Here is a 16,201-nt window from a genome sequence, read left to right on the forward strand (position 1 = left end):
GGGGCTGGCCTGAGTGCCAGAGCAGGGTGAGTGCAGCTCACACACACACTCACTCAGACACTGGAGACAGAGACATCACCTCCATGTGTATATGTGCTTTGTGATTCAAACCTTTGCATTTTGTAACTAGACTAATTGATTATCCTTGGTCTAACACTGAGACAGCTTGGATAGACCAACGTTGGAGGAAATTGGAGGACCCTGTGGATAGATTAGACTCTGTGGGAGTAGTGTTGTGGGCATGCAGCCGGACCTCTAGCGCTGTGGCGGACGCTGGGAGAGTCGTCTTGTGACTGAGGGGTTTGGGAAGAGAGGAGAGGACCAATGCTTTTCATAGAGGTAAGAGTTCTGCCTTGGGCTCCTTCAGATGCAACAGAGAGCAATTCATACTTTTTGGAAACTGATTTAAAACCATTACAATGTAGAGAGAGTGGACGCTCTGTGAATGTAGAGTTCTAATTATTGGGTAGATTCAGGTTTGTTATGGGTGGAGCTAACTGCTGTGAACGGATGAACGATATGTTGACAGACAGAAGGGTTAGGCTTAGTTCAGAAGTATGTGGAACGTGATGCGTGTGAGTGGTTGTTTGACGTCAACAGAGGGGAGGTGAGACAGATGAGGCTCTATATCAGTGTGTCTCTCTCTCTCTCCTCCTCCCAGATGAGGCTCTATATCAGTGTGTGTCTCTCTCTCTCCTCCTCCCAGATGGGGCTCTATATCAGTGTGTCTCTCTCCTCCTCCCAGATGGGGCTCTATATCAGTGTGTCTCTCTCTCCTCCTCCCAGATGGGGCTCTATATCAGTGTGTCTCTCTCCTCCTCCCAGATGGGGCTCTATATCAGTGTGTCTCTCTCTCTCCTCCTCCCAGATGAGGCTCTATATCAGTGTGTCTCTCTCTCTCCTCCTCCCAGATGAGGCTCTATATCAGTGTGTCTCTCTCTCTCTCTCCTCCCAGATGAGGCTCTATATCAGTGTGTCTCTCTCTCCTCCTCCCAGATGAGGCTCTATATCAGTGTGTCTCTCTCTCCTCCTCCCAGATGAGGCTCTATATCAGTGTGTCTCTCTCTCCTCCTCCCAGATGAGGCTCTATATCAGTGTGTGTCTCTCTCTCTCCTCCTCCCAGATGAGGCTCTATATCGGTGTGTGTCTCTCTCTCTCCTCCTCCCAGATGAGGCTCTATATCGGTGTGCGTCTCTCTCTCTCCTCCTCCCAGATGAGGCTCTATATCAGTGTGTGTCTCTCTCTCCTACCAGATGAGGCTCTATATCAGTGTGTGTCTCTCTCTCCTACCAGATGAGGCTCTATATCAGTGTGTGTCTCTCTCTCCTACCAGATGAGGCTCTATATCGGTGTGTCTCTCTCTCTCCTACCAGATGAGGCTCTATATCAGTGTGTCTCTCTCTCTCCTCCTACCAGATGGGGCTCTATATCGGTGTGTCTCTCTCTCTCCTCCCAGATGGGGCTCTATATCGGTGTGTCTCTCTCTCTCCTCCTACCAGATGGGGCTCTATATCGGTGTGTCTCTCTCTCTCTCCTCCCAGATGAGGCTCTATATCAGTGTGTCTCTCTCTCTCCTCCCAGATGAGGCTCTATATCGGTGTGTCTCTCTCTCTCCTCCTCCCAGATGAGGCTCTATATCGGTGTGTCTCTCTCTCTCCTCCCAGATGGGGCTCTATATCAGTGTGTCTCTCTCTCTCCTCCCAGATGAGGCTCTATATCGGTGTGTCTCTCTCTCCTCCTCCCAGATGGGGCTCTATATCGGTGTGTCTCTCTCTCTCCTCCCAGATGGGGCTCTATATCAGTGTGTCTCTCTCTCCTCCTCCCAGATGGGGCTCTATATCGGTGTGTCTCTCTCTCCTCCTCCCAGATGGGGCTCTATATCGGTGTGTCTCTCTCTCCTCCTCCCAGATGGGGCTCTATATCAGTGTGTGTCTCTCTCTCTCCTCCTCCCAGATGAGGCTCTATATCAGTGTGTGTCTCTCTCTCTCCTCCTCCCAGATGAGGCTCTATATCAGTGTGTCTCTCTCTCTCCTCCTCCCAGATGAGGCTCTATATCAGTGTGTGTCTCTCTCTCTCCTCCCAGATGGGGCTCTATATCGGTGTGTCTCTCTCTCTCCTCCTCCCAGATGGGGCTCTATATCAGTGTGTGTCTCTCTCTCTCCTCCTCCCAGATGAGGCTCTATATCAGTGTGTGTCTCTCTCTCTCCTCCTCCCAGATGAGGCTCTATATCAGTGTGTGTCTCTCTCTCTCCTCCTCCCAGATGGGGCTCTATATCGGTGTGTGTGTCTCTCTCTCTCCTCCTCCCAGATGAGGCTCTATATCAGTGTGTGTCTCTCTCTCTCCTCCTCCCAGATGGGGCTCTATATCGGTGTGTGTCTCTCTCTCTCCTCCTACCAGATGGGGCTCTATATCGGTGTGTCTCTCTCTCTCCTCCTCCCAGATGAGGCTCTATATCGGTGTGTGTCTCTCTCTCCTCCTAACAGATGGGGCTCTATATCGGTGTGTGTCTCTCTCTCTCCTCCCAGATGGGGCTCTATATCAGTGTGTCTCTCTCTCTCCTCCTCCCAGATGGGGCTCTATATCGGTGTGTGTCTCTCTCTCTCCTCCCAGATGGGGCTCTATATCGGTGTGTCTCTCTCTCTCCTCCCAGATGGGGCTCTATATCGGTGTGTCTCTCTCTCTCCTCCCAGATGGGGCTCTATATCGGTGTGTCTCTCTCTCTCCTCCCAGATGAGGCTCTATATCGGTGTGTGTCTCTCTCTCTCCTCCCAGATGAGGCTCTATATCGGGTGTGTGTCTCTCTCTCCTCCCAGATGGGGCTCTATATCGGTGTGTCTCTCTCTCTCCTCCCAGATGAGGCTCTATATCGGTGTGTCTCTCTCTCTCCTCCCAGATGGGGCTCTATATCGGTGTGTCTCTCTCTCTCTCCTCCTCCCAGATGGGGCTCTATATCGGTGTGTGTCTCTCTCTCCTCCTCCCAGATGGGGCTCTATATCGGTGTGTGTCTCTCTCTCTCTCCTCCCAGATGGGGCTCTATATCGGTGTGTCTCTCTCTCTCCTCCTCCCAGATGAGGCTCTATATCGGTGTGTGTCTCTCTCTCTCCTCCCAGATGAGGCTCTATATCGGTGTGTCTCTCTCTCTCCTCCTCCCAGATGAGGCTCTATATCGGTGTGTCTCTCTCTCTCCTCCTCCCAGATGGGGCTCTATATCAGTGTGTGTCTCTCTCTCTCCTCCTCCCAGATGGGGCTCTATATCGGTGTGTCTCTCTCTCTCCTCCTCCCAGATGGGGCTCTATATCAGTGTGTGTCTCTCTCTCTCCTCCTACCAGATGGGGCTCTATATCGGTGTGTCTCTCTCTCTCCTCCTCCCAGATGGGGCTCTATATCAGTGTGTGTCTCTCTCTCCTCCTCCCAGATGAGGCTCTATATCAGTGTGTGTCTCTCTCTCCTCCTCCCAGATGGGGCTCTATATCAGTGTGTGTCTCTCTCTCCTCCTCCCAGATGAGGCTCTATATCGGTGTGTGTCTCTCTCTCCTCCTCCCAGATGAGGCTCTATATCGGTGTGTGTCTCTCTCTCTCCTCCTCCCAGATGAGGCTCTATATCGGTGTGTGTCTCTCTCCTCCTCCCAGATGGGGCTCTATATCGGTGTGTCTCTCTCTCTCCTCCTCCCAGATGGGGCTCTATATCGGTGTGTCTCTCTCTCTCCTCCCAGATGGGGCTCTATATCGGTGTGTGTCTCTCTCTCCTCCTCCCAGATGAGGCTCTATATCAGTGTGTGTCTCTCTCTCCTCCTCCCAGGTGTGTGTCTCTCTCTCCTCCTCCCAGATGGGGCTCTATATCGGTGTGTGTCTCTCTCTCTCCTCCTCCCAGATGGGGCTCTATATCGGTGTGTCTCTCTCTCTCCTCCCAGATGAGGCTCTATATCGGTGTGTGTCTCTCTCTCTCCTCCTCCCAGATGGGGCTCTATATCAGTGTGTGTCTCTCTCTCTCCTCCTCCCAGATGGGGCTCTATATCGGTGTGTCTCTCTCTCCTCCTCCCAGATGAGGCTCTATATCGGTGTGTGTCTCTCTCTCCTCCTCCCAGATGGGGCTCTATATCGGTGTGTGTCTCTCTCTCTCCTCCTCCCAGATGGGGCTCTATATCGGTGTGTCTCTCTCTCTCCTCCCAGATGAGGCTCTATATCTCTCTCTCTCCTCCTCCCAGATGGGGCTCTATATCGGTGTGTCTCTCTCTCTCCTCCTCCCAGATGGGGATGATGGGGCTCTATATCGTGTGTGTCTCTCTCTCTCCTCCCAGATGGGGCTCTATATCGGTGTGTCTCTCTCTCTCCTCCCAGATGAGGCTCTATATCGGTGTGTGTCTCTCTCTCTCCTCCTCCCAGATGGAGGCTCTATATCAGTGTGTGTCTCTCTCTCTCCTCCTCCCAGATGAGGCTCTATATCAGTGTGTGTCTCTCTCTCTCCTCCTCCCAGATGGGGCTCTATATCGTGTGTGTCTCTCTCTCTCTCCTCCCAGATGAGGCTCTATATCAGTGTGTGTCTCTCTCTCCTCCTCCCAGATGGGGCTCTATATCAGTGTGTGTCTCTCTCTCTCTCTCCTCCCAGATGGGGCTCTATATCAGTGTGTCTCTCTCTCTCTCCTCCCAGATGAGGCTCTATATCGTGTGTGTGAGGCTCTCTCTCTCTCCTCCCAGATGAGGCTCTCCTCCCAGATAGGCTCTATATCAGTGTGTGTCTCTCTCTCTCTCCTCCTCCCAGATGAGGCTCTATATCAGTGTGTCTCTCTCTCTCCTCCTCCCAGATGAGGCTCTATATCAGTGTGTGTCTCTCTCTCTCCTCCTCCCAGATGAGGCTCTATATCAGTGTGTGTCTCTCTCTCTCCTCCTCCCAGATGAGGCTCTATATCAGTGTGTGTCTCTCTCTCTCCTCCTCCCAGATGAGGCTCTATATCAGTGTGTGTCTCTCTCTCTCCTCCCTGCCCGCTCCCACTGTCAGTGTTGTCAGCTGCCAGTATATGTATCAACAGCGAGGCAGGATGTGTGTGTGCAGGTGGTCTCAGTCAAACCGTGTTAGTCCCCCTGTGCCCCCTATCCCTGGTCTAACACCTATCTGGCCCTGACACCTATCTGGCCCTGACACCTATCTGGCCCTGACACCTATCTGGCCCTAACACCTATCTGGCCCTGACATCTATCTGGCCCTGACACCTATCTGGCCCTGACACCAATCTGGCCCTGACACCTATCTGGGCCTATCTGGCCCTGACACCTATCTGGCCCTGACACCTATCTGGCCCTGACACCTATCTGGCCCTGACACCTATCTGGCCCTGACACCTATCTGGCCCTGACACCTATCTGGGACACCTATCTGGCCCTGACACCTATCTGGCCCTGACACCTATCTGGCCCTGACACCTATCTGGCCCTGACACCTATCTGGCCCTGACACCTATCTGGCCCTGACACCTATCTGGCCCTAACACCTATCTGGCCCTGACACCTATCTGGCCCTGACACCTATCTGGCCCTGACACCTATCTGGCCCTGACACCTATCTGGCCCTGACACCTATCTGGCCCTGACACCTATCTGGCCCTGACACCTATCTGGCCCTGACACCTATCTGGCCCTAACACCTATCTGGCCCTGACACCTATCTGGCCCTGACACCTATCTGGCCCTAACACCTATCTGGCCCTGACACCTATCTGGCCCTGACACCTATCTGGCCCTAACATCTATCTGGCCCTACCTATCTGGCCCTGACACACCTATCTGGCCCTGACATCTATCTGGCCCTAACACCTATCTGGCCCTGACACCTATCTGGCCCTGACACACCTATCTGGCCCTGACACCTATCTGGGGAGACACCTATCTGGCCCTGACACCTATCTGGCCCTACACACCTATCTGGATGACACCTTCCAGGACACCTATCTGGCCTATCTGACACCTATCTGGCCCTGACACCTATCTGGACACCTATCTGGCCCTTTCTGGCCCTGACACCTATCTGGCCCTAACACCTATCTTGACACCTAGACACCTATCTGGCCCTAACACCTATCTGGCCCTGACAATCTCAAAACACCTATCTGGCCAAAACACCTATCTGGCCCTGACACCTGATCTGGTAATGAATGGCCCTGACACCTATCTGGCCCTGACACCTATCTGGCCCACATATCTGGCCCTAACACCTATCTGGCCCTGAACACCTATCTGGCCCTGACACCTATCTGGCCCTGACACCTATCTGCTGACACCTATCTGGCCCTGACACCTATCTGGCCTGACACCTATCTGGCAGCTATCTGGTCTGACACCTATCTGGCCCGACACCTATCTCACACCTATCTGGCCCTGACACCTATCTGGCCCTGACACCTATCTGGCCCTGACACCTACGGTATCTGGCCCAGACACCTATCTGGCCCTAACACCTATCTGGACACCTATCTGTCCCTGACACCTAGCCCTGCTATCTGACACCTATCTGGCCCTGACACCTATCTGGCCCTGACACCTATCTGGCCCTGACACCTATCTGGCCCTAACACCTATCTGGCCCTGACACCTATCTGGCCCTGACATCTATCTGGCCCTGACACTCGGTCAGAAACCGTAAGAGGGGAGAAACATCTACAACAACATCTCCGTACACTGTATTTGATATTCCAGGAAATTGCCATATGAAATCTGTTATAGACATTAATTTTTAAACAAATGTAATAATTTGCATTAGATAAATAAAATATTATTTGCCTAGTCATTACGTAACATAATATTGAACTCAAAACACCAAAGAATAAGCAAAACAAACCAATAAACTTAAAATGGAGATGACTGTGTAATGAATCTTACACTCATATTTTCTGTTCTCGTAAGTACCAATACTTTATATTTGGAGAACAATTCCATAGTCCTTGTACCTCCTGCCATCTGTTGCTTAGGTTACTTGTGCAACCACGATGCAGACGGTGTTGTTGTAGATGTCTCTCCTCTTACGGTTTCTGACCGAGTTTTCCGTTCAACGATTCAGACGGTGTCGTTGTAGATGTTTCTCCCCTCTTACGGTTTCTGACCGAGTTTTCCGTTCAACGATTCAGACGGTGTCGTTGTAGATGTTTCTCTCCTCTTACGGTTTCTGACCGAGTTTTCCGTTCAACGATTCAGACGGTGTCGTTGTAGATTTTTCTCCCCTCTTACGGTTTCTGTCACTTTTTTCCCCGCCAAGCATCAGGTCATCTTAGCCCAGAGTCTGTATACATTTAAACTGCCATGTTATTGATCAGGTAATTATTTTCCTGTCAAGGCTTCAGTAGTTTCCCAAATGGCACCCTATTCGTATAGGGCTCTGGTCAAAAGTAGTGCACTATGTAGGGTGCCACATGTTTATTTAATTTAACTAAGTCAGTTAAGAACAAATTATTATTTACAATGACGGCCGACCTCCAGCCAAACCCTAATCCAGACAATGCTGGGCCAGATTGTGCACCGCCCTATGGGACTCCCAATCACAGCCAGTTGTGATACAGGCTGGAATCGAACCAGGGTCTGTAGTGACACCTCTTGCACTGAGATACAGTACCTCAGACCACTGCGCCACTCAGAGGCCTTTAGTATGTGTCAGTATAGGAACAACAGGGCCTCCACCTGGAGGGTGTTTACATAGTGCCGATGTTGGGACTTTTTAAATGCCTTTTTCAAAAAAACGAATGTTTCTCTTTCCCTCCGGTCGGCTCTCTTTGGGTTTAAAGGAGCAGAGCAGGGTAGTAAGTTAGACGTTTTGTTTTTGTTTTTAATAAAGACACACATTGTGTTATTGCCAGAGGATGACAAGGTGTAATGTGAGTACCTGTGTATGTTGGCTCAGGAATCTGCTGGGGATTTTCTCTGACTTTCCTTACTTGACTTTCTAAAAGCAGAGGTTGGGGTAAAGAGGATGGGGGATGGGGGGGGGGTTAGGAATACATTCACAAGGAGAATTTCTTAGATTCTTTCACAGGGAAATCTTCTCTTGGTGTGGTCAGAACTGGGCTACACAAAATGTGTTATTTTTATCCCTTGTAATTAAATGTTTTGAGGACAACATATTTCACGTCTAGACACTGTGCTAGCAGGCTATTCCCAGAAATCCATCACAGTTTTCTCTTGAGGACATGACCTAGACAATTATTGTAATGACAAGCCTTTAGCAAATGGCTCTCTATCTCTCCGTCCATCTCGTGACTGGGTTGCTTGGCCGTTGGATAATGTCTCAAGGCTACTTAGGGAAAGTGTTTTACCTCACGCAAGGAAAGGCACCTACTGTATGTAGCAAGAAAGTGTATCTAAAATTGGGCTACTTTTTAGTGGATTGGGCAGGATATTGGCTCTGATTGTGCGGGAAAGAGTCAATAGAATCTGGCAACCATAGAAATCCATATAAAACATACAGTTATTGGATTATAGGTTATATCGGGGTGGCAGGTAGTCTAGTGGTTAGAGTGTTGGGCCAGTAACCAAAAGGTTGCTGGATCAAGTCCCTGAGGTGACAAGGTCAAATCTGTTGTTCTGCCCCTGAACAAGGCAGTTAACACACTGTTCCCTGGTAGACTGTCATTGTCAATAAGAACTTGCTCTTAACTGACTTGCCTAGTTAAATTAAAAATATATGTTTGCTGTCAACACTGAGTTCTACTCATACCACAGAGACCTCGGGTTCTGTTAGATTAGAAGAACTAATGAGTGATGTCTTCATCTGGTCCTACTTGGTAAAAAGCTGACAGAGCCACTACGTTGTGTTCTGTGTGTGAAATGAGCTCAGTTCCAGTTTTTATAACCCTTTTTGCATTTGTTGGTTAGAAGCTGCAGGGCTTGTTGTAACTGTATTCAAATTCAAACAAACTGTCCCCATTCATTGTGATGTTGACAGTGATGTTGACTGGCTGAGTCAGAATTACCATCTCTGTTTGAATGGGCATTAGACTGTGATTAACTAATGTGAAGGCATTCAAATTATATCTCAGAATACATTAGCTGACATTAGTTTACATATATTTTGCACAGCTAGCAGGTTACTGATATATATATTTTTTTTAACTAGGCAAGTCAGAACAAATTCTTATTTTTAATGACGGCCTAGAAACAGTGGGTTAACTGCCTGTACAGGGGCAGAACGACAGGTTTGTACCTTGTCAGCTCGGGGATTTGAACTTGCAACCTTTCGGTTACTAGTCCAACACTCTAACCACTAGGCTACCCTGTCGCCCCAATGGGGATTTGAACTTTTTATTTAAATGATTAGACAGAAAGGTATTAGACCTACATACTCAGACTCTCGGGACATTTGGTCTCTCTTGTGACAGTCCTTGTGAAATACCTAATCTTTCAGAAGAAGGTCCCTCCTTGTGACTCAAGAGTGAACTTCCATTAAGTTTAGAGGGCGTCTGTGAAATTCAAACTTTCTCCCTAAACAAGGGTGCTCTTCTCCGGCTATTCTGGTCTTCATTTGCACGTCAAAGGAGCTCAAACAAAACACAAGTGGGGTTTTTAACACCTCCAAGACTTCAACCAGGTTATCTGACAGCGACAGAGTGTACATCCCAAATGGCACCCTATTCCCTATTTAGTGCACTACTTTAGACCAGGGCACATAGAGCTCCCTTAGAGCTCTGGTCAGAAGTAGTGCACTATATAGGGAATAGGGTGCCATTTGCGACGCAGCTGGAGAGAGGGCTCTGAAGTAGGTGAACACAGAGATAAGAGAGAAGAGAGACTGAAGTGATAAACATCTCTTGATGTAACCCGCCACCTCCTTATCAGGTCCTTTAAAAGGCTTTGAAAGGAACCTAAAATGGCTGAGATTCTGTGAAATAGTGATGTGTGTGCCTTAGACAATCACAGACACAAAGCCGTGTTATATGAGGAGATATCATGTCCTCCTACGTGTGTACTGTGGTGTCGTCATGGACACAAGCCCCCTGTCCCCAATACAACCTCAACCTATGAACCAGCAGTGTTTCACAGTGATTGTGACCAGTACAACAGGTCTCTGAATGTACCGCTCTGTGTCAGTCCCACAAGCCTCCTGTCCTTGAACAACCTGTAAACCACACACTAGGTATTAAATACATTTTTTACACACGCACAGCTTTGGATGTGCCCGGTACAACAGGTCTCTGACTCAATGTACAGTTCAGTGTCATGTGATGTAAGGGGATTTAATCATGATTATAAGACCAGATCTATTTAACAGTCAGTCTGTACTCCACTAACCTGTCTAATATACTGCACAGGCTTAACTCTACAGTGAGAGCTGTGAGCATCCATCCAGCTCACTGTTAAACCCAGGCCTTCCAGCAGCGATGGGTTGGAGGTATATGATCTGTTACAGTGGTGCTTCATGTAGGGATTCAACTCTAGGATTATATTGGCACACTGTACATGATATAGGCACACTACAACCTGTCATCTACTGTAACTACAACCTGTCATCTACTGTAACTACAACCTGTCATCTACTGTAACTACAACCTGTCATCTACTGTAACTACAACCTGTCATCTACTGTAACTACAACCTGTCATCTACTGTAACTACAACCTGTCATCTACTGTAACTACAACCTGTCATCTACTGTAACTACAACCTGTCATCTACTGTAACTACAACCTGCCATTCAGATACTGTTGTTTATTTAACTAGGCAAGTCAGTTAAGAACAGATTCTTATTTACAATGACAGCCTACTGGGGAACAGTGGGTTAACTGCCTGGTTCAGGGGCAGAATGACAGATTTTTACCTTGCCAGCTCGGTCCAGCAACCTTTCAGTTACTGGCCCAATGCTCTAACCACTAGGATCTAGGCTACCTGCCGCTCTGTTTCTATATGAGAGCAGACCAGTGTTTACAAAGTGTTTTCAGGAAAGCAGAAACAGACAACAACGTTTGATATAGAGATGTCCCACCCGATATATAAAGTCTGAAGAACCACTGACTGAATGAGGAATTATTCTAAACGTTGAATATGGGGGCATTTGATAACCCTTCGTCTCCTGTCCTGTCTCCCTCGGGCAGCACCTGCGTGTGATGAACCTGGAGCGGCCGGGGGGTGTCCGGGGCCTGGATATGGATCAGCGGACGGGGGGGAAGCTGGGGAAACTGACCCTGGGCTTCCAGAGGAGCTCTACGTCAGACGACGACTCAGGTTGTGCCCTTGAGGAATACGCCTGGGTACCGCCTGGACTCAGACCTGAACAGGTGAGCAGCACGGCATCATCATCATCATCATCATATCCTCATGTGTCTGTTGAATAGTCAACCACAAGCTTCTCCAGTAACTATGGTCGCTAACAACGACCACCTCAATGGCATCACATAAAGTCAGTAAATGAATGCATGTGTATATGTGTTTGGTGCCTCTGCTAAGTCAAGATGACGGTCAACAGCATTATCACCTTCAGTCAAATTAGATGGAGATACATGACTGTAACTATAACATGATGGAGATACATGACTGTAACTATAACATGATGGAGATACATGACTGTAAATATAACATGATGGAGATACATGACTGTAAATATAACATGATGGAGATACATGACTGTAAATATAACATGATGGAGATACATGACTGTAAATATAACATGATGGAGATACATGACTGTAACTATAACATGATGGAGATACATGACTGTAAATATAACATGATGGAGATACATGACTGTAAATATAACATGATGGAGATACATGACTGTAAATATAACATGATGGAGATACATGACTGTAAATATAACATGATGGAGATACATGACTGTAAATATAACATGATGGAGATACATGACTGTAACTATAACATGATGGAGATACATGACTGTAACTATAACATGATGGAGATACATGACTGTAACTATAACATGATGGAGATACATGACTGTAAATATAACATGATGGAGATACATGACTGTAAATATAACATGATGGAGATACATGACTGTAAATATAACATGATGGAGATACATGACTGTAAATATAACATGATGGAGATACATGACTGTAAATATAACATGATGGAGATACATGACTGTAAATATAACATGATGGAGATACATGACTGTAAATATAACATGATGGAGATACATGACTGTAAATATAACATGATGGAGATACATGACTGTAAATATAACATGATGGAGATACATGACTGTAAATATAACATGATGGAGATACATGACTGTAAATATAACATGATGGAGATACATGACTGTAAATATAACATGATGGAGATACATGACTGTAAATATAACATGATGGAGATACATGACTAACTATAACTATAACATGATGGAGATACATGACTGACTGTAAATATAACATGATGGAGATACATGACTGTAAATATAACATGATGGAGATACATGACTGTAAATATAACATGATGGAGATACATGACTGTAAATATAACATGATGGAGATACATGACTGTAAATATAACATGATGGAGATACATGACTGTAAATATAACATGATGAAGATACATGACTGTAAATATAACATGATGGAGATACATGACTGTAAATATAAATGATAACATGATGATGGAGATACATGACTGTAAATATAACATGATGGAGATACATGACTGTAACTATAACATGATGGAGATACATGACTGTAAATATAACATGATGGAGATACATGACTGTAAATATAACATGATGGAGATACATGACTGTAAATATAACATGATGGAGATACATGACTGTAAATATAACATGATGGAGATACATGACTGTAAATATAACATGATGGAGATACATGACTGTAAATATAACATGATGGAGATACATGACTGTAAATATAACATGATGGAGATACATGACTGTAACTATAACATGATGGAGATACATGACTGTAAATATAACATGATGGAGATACATGACTGTAAATATAACATGATGGAGATACATGACTGTAAATATAACATGATGGAGATACATGACTGTAAATATAACATGATGGAGATACATGACTGTAAATATAACATGATGGAGATACATGACTGTAAATATAACATGATGGAGATACATGACTGTAAATATAACATGATGGAGATACATGACTGTAAATATAACATGATGGAGATACATGACTGTAAATATAACATGATGGAGATACATGACTGTAAATATAACATGATGGAGATACATGACTGTAAATATAACATGATGGAGATACATGACTGTAACTATAACATGATGGAGATACATGACTGTAAATATAACATGATGGAGATACATGACTGTAAATATAACATGATGGAGATACATGACTGTAACTATAACATGATGGAGATACATGACTGTAACTATAACATGATGGAGATACATGACTGTAACTATAACATGATGGAGATACATGACTGTAACTATAACATGATGGAGATACATGACTGTAACTATAACATGATGGAGATACATGACTGTAAATATAACATGATGGAGATACATAATGATGGACAATAGACTGTGTTGTCATCCATTGGATTGAGTTGGATGAGTCCAGAGTTCCGGCTCGAGGTGGAAACAGAACATCTGGTTGGGTTGGTGTGACACTGGGACAGGCATCTCTCTATAACACACACACACGCACGCACACGCACGCACGCACGCACGCATAACACATGGACACACACACACACTATAACACGTCACAGGGACTTAAAGCCACTGTAAATATAAGTGGAGATACATGACTGACAGGGTGTTGCCATCTTCCTGAGGTGAGGCTGAGATGCAGCGTTGAGTGTAGAACACAAGGGGCCAGTTCACCATGCCTCTGGACCTGGAACAGTTCATGACTCTCCTCCTGGGGAGAGGTAGCGGGGAGCTGTTGGTGACAGATCACATCACAGTGACCATTGGTTGTAACCCATATCTGAATGTCACAAAACACAGCAGGCAAACTGAATGTCCATCCACATAGATAGGCTAATACTAGACCCCGACCTGCCAGGAGGAATCAGTCCACTCCTAATGTTAACTGTTGGAGATCAGGAGGAATCAGTCCACTCCTAATGTTAACTGTTGGAGATCAGGAGGAATCAGTCCACTCCTAATGTTAACTGTTGGAGATCAGGAGGAATCAGTCCACTCATAATGTTAACTGTTGGAGATCAGGAGGAATCAGTCCACTCCTAATGTTAACTGTTGGAGATCAGGAGGAATCAGTCCACTCCTAATGTTAACTGTTGGAGATCAGGAGGAATCAGTCCACTCCTAATGTTAACTGTTGGAGATCAGGAGGAATCAGTCCACTCCTAATGTTAACTGTTGGAGATCAGGAGGAATCAGTCCACTCCTAATGTTAACTGTTGGAGATCAGGAGGAATCAGTCCACTCCTAATGTTAACTGTTGGAGATCAGGAGGAATCAGTCCACTCCTAATGTTAACTGTTGGAGATCAGGAGGAATCAGTCCACTCCTAATGTTAACTGTTGGAGATCAGGAGGAATCAGTCCACTCCTAATGTTAACTGTTGGAGATCAGGAGGAATCAGTCCACTCCTAATGTTAACTGTTGGAGATCAGGAGGAATCAGTCCACTCCTAATGTTAACTGTTGGAGATCAGGAGGAATCAGTCCACTCCTAATGTTAACTGTTGGAGATCAGGAGGAATCAGTCCACTCCTAATGTTAACTGTTGGAGATCAGGAGGAATCAGTCCACTCCTAATGTTAACTGTTGGAGATCAGGAGGAATCAGTCCACTCCTAATGTTAACTGTTGGAGATCAGGAGGAATCAGTCCACTCCTAATGTTAACTGTTGGAGATCAGGAGGAATCAGTCCACTCCTAATGTTAACTGTTGGAGATCAGGAGGAATCAGTCCACTCCTAATGTTAACTGTTGGAGATCAGGAGGAATCAGTCCACTCCTAATGTTAACTGTTGGAGATCAGGAGGAATCAGTCCACTCCTAATGTTAACTGATGGAGATCAGGAGGAATCAGTCCACTCCTAATGTTAACTGATGGAGATCAGGAGGAATCAGTCCACTCCTAATGTTAACTGATGGAGATCAGGAGGAATCAGTCCACTCCTAATGTTAACTGTTGGAGATCAGGAGGAATCAGTCCACTCCTAATGTTAACTGTTGGAGATCAGGAGGAATCAGTCCACTCCTAATGTTAACTGTTGGAGATCAGGAGGAATCAGTCCACTCCTAATGTTAACTGTTGGAGATCAGGAGGAATCAGTCCACTCCTAATGTTGTCCTAATGTTAACTGTTGGAGATCAGGAGGAATCAGTCCACTCCTAATGTTAACTGTTGGAGATCAGGAGGAATCAGTCCACTCCTAATGTTAACTGTTGGAGATCAGGAGGAATCAGTCCACTCCTAATGTTAACTGTTGGAGATCAGGAGGAATCAGTCCACTCCTAATGTTAACTGTTGGAGATCAGGAGGAATCAGTCCACTCCTAATGTTAACTGTTGAAGATCAGGAGGAATCAGTCCACTCCTAATGTTAACTGTTGGAGATCAGGGGGAATCAGTCCACTCCTAATGTTAACTGTTGGAGATCAGGAGGAATCAGTCCACTCCTAATGTTAACTGATGGAGATCAGGAGATCCATTTGATTTGATTTGTAAATCCCCTTGGTGGTGAGATGTAGAGTCACACTATTTGTCAGTGTCACAAACTGTGGACATTACAGCACACAGAGAATAGCAGCAATATGACTATTCTCCAACTCTACTGATGTCTCCTGACAGATTCTACATCTCTCTCTGCCCCCGATATTCTAACAACCCCTCACAGGCATAGAATTCCTGTGACACCCACACAGAACCCCCCCACGCACGCACGCACGCACGCACGCACGCACGCACGCACACACACACACACACACACACACACACACACACACACACACACACACACACACACTGCCTTCCACTGAGATCTGACTGAACACAGAAGTGTGGCCATCCGAGACAAATCCTCAAACAAACTGCAGCCAGACTTCAGGCTTTAATGTTTAATGTCTGGAGTCTATAAATACAGACATACTGACATGCCATTCGCCCCTCCTGCAGAGTGCCTGTGATCTCCTGGAAATGTTTGTCTGGAGGAGCGGGGACAAAGTAGGATAGAGTCAACACTGATCTATACGATTTAACACAAATAATAATCATGGTAACGCAGGTC

At 46.1% G+C, this 16,201-nt stretch overlaps 1 protein-coding gene and 1 long non-coding RNA gene across 3 annotated transcripts in view; one reads left to right on the forward strand and one right to left on the reverse strand.

Moving 5' to 3' along the window:
• The window catches only part of prickle1b (prickle homolog 1b), a 65,392-nt gene that overhangs the window by 32,124 nt on the left and 17,067 nt on the right, over positions 1–16,201 (forward strand). Inside the window, exons 1-2 of one of the 2 annotated variants that reach the window (XM_052515160.1) lie at positions 59–339; positions 11,068–11,250. In XM_052515160.1, the coding sequence (XP_052371120.1) occupies positions 325–339; positions 11,068–11,250 (198 nt within the window). In that variant the 5' untranslated portion in view covers positions 59–324. Of the gene's footprint in view, positions 1–58; positions 340–11,067; positions 11,251–16,201 lie in introns of those variants that run through there. The other variant, XM_052515161.1, reaches the window with a different exon arrangement.
• Positions 5,406–6,583, reverse strand: LOC127928144 (uncharacterized). The gene is made up of 3 exons (XR_008130582.1): positions 6,500–6,583; positions 5,675–5,708; positions 5,406–5,640 (listed from the first exon to the last, which is right to left on the reverse strand). It is a non-coding gene; the product is annotated as an uncharacterized LOC127928144 (long non-coding RNA).

Source organism: Oncorhynchus keta, unplaced genomic scaffold (assembly GCF_023373465.1).
Source record: "Oncorhynchus keta strain PuntledgeMale-10-30-2019 unplaced genomic scaffold, Oket_V2 Un_scaffold_21901_pilon_pilon, whole genome shotgun sequence".
NCBI lineage: Eukaryota > Metazoa > Chordata > Actinopteri > Salmoniformes > Salmonidae > Oncorhynchus > Oncorhynchus keta.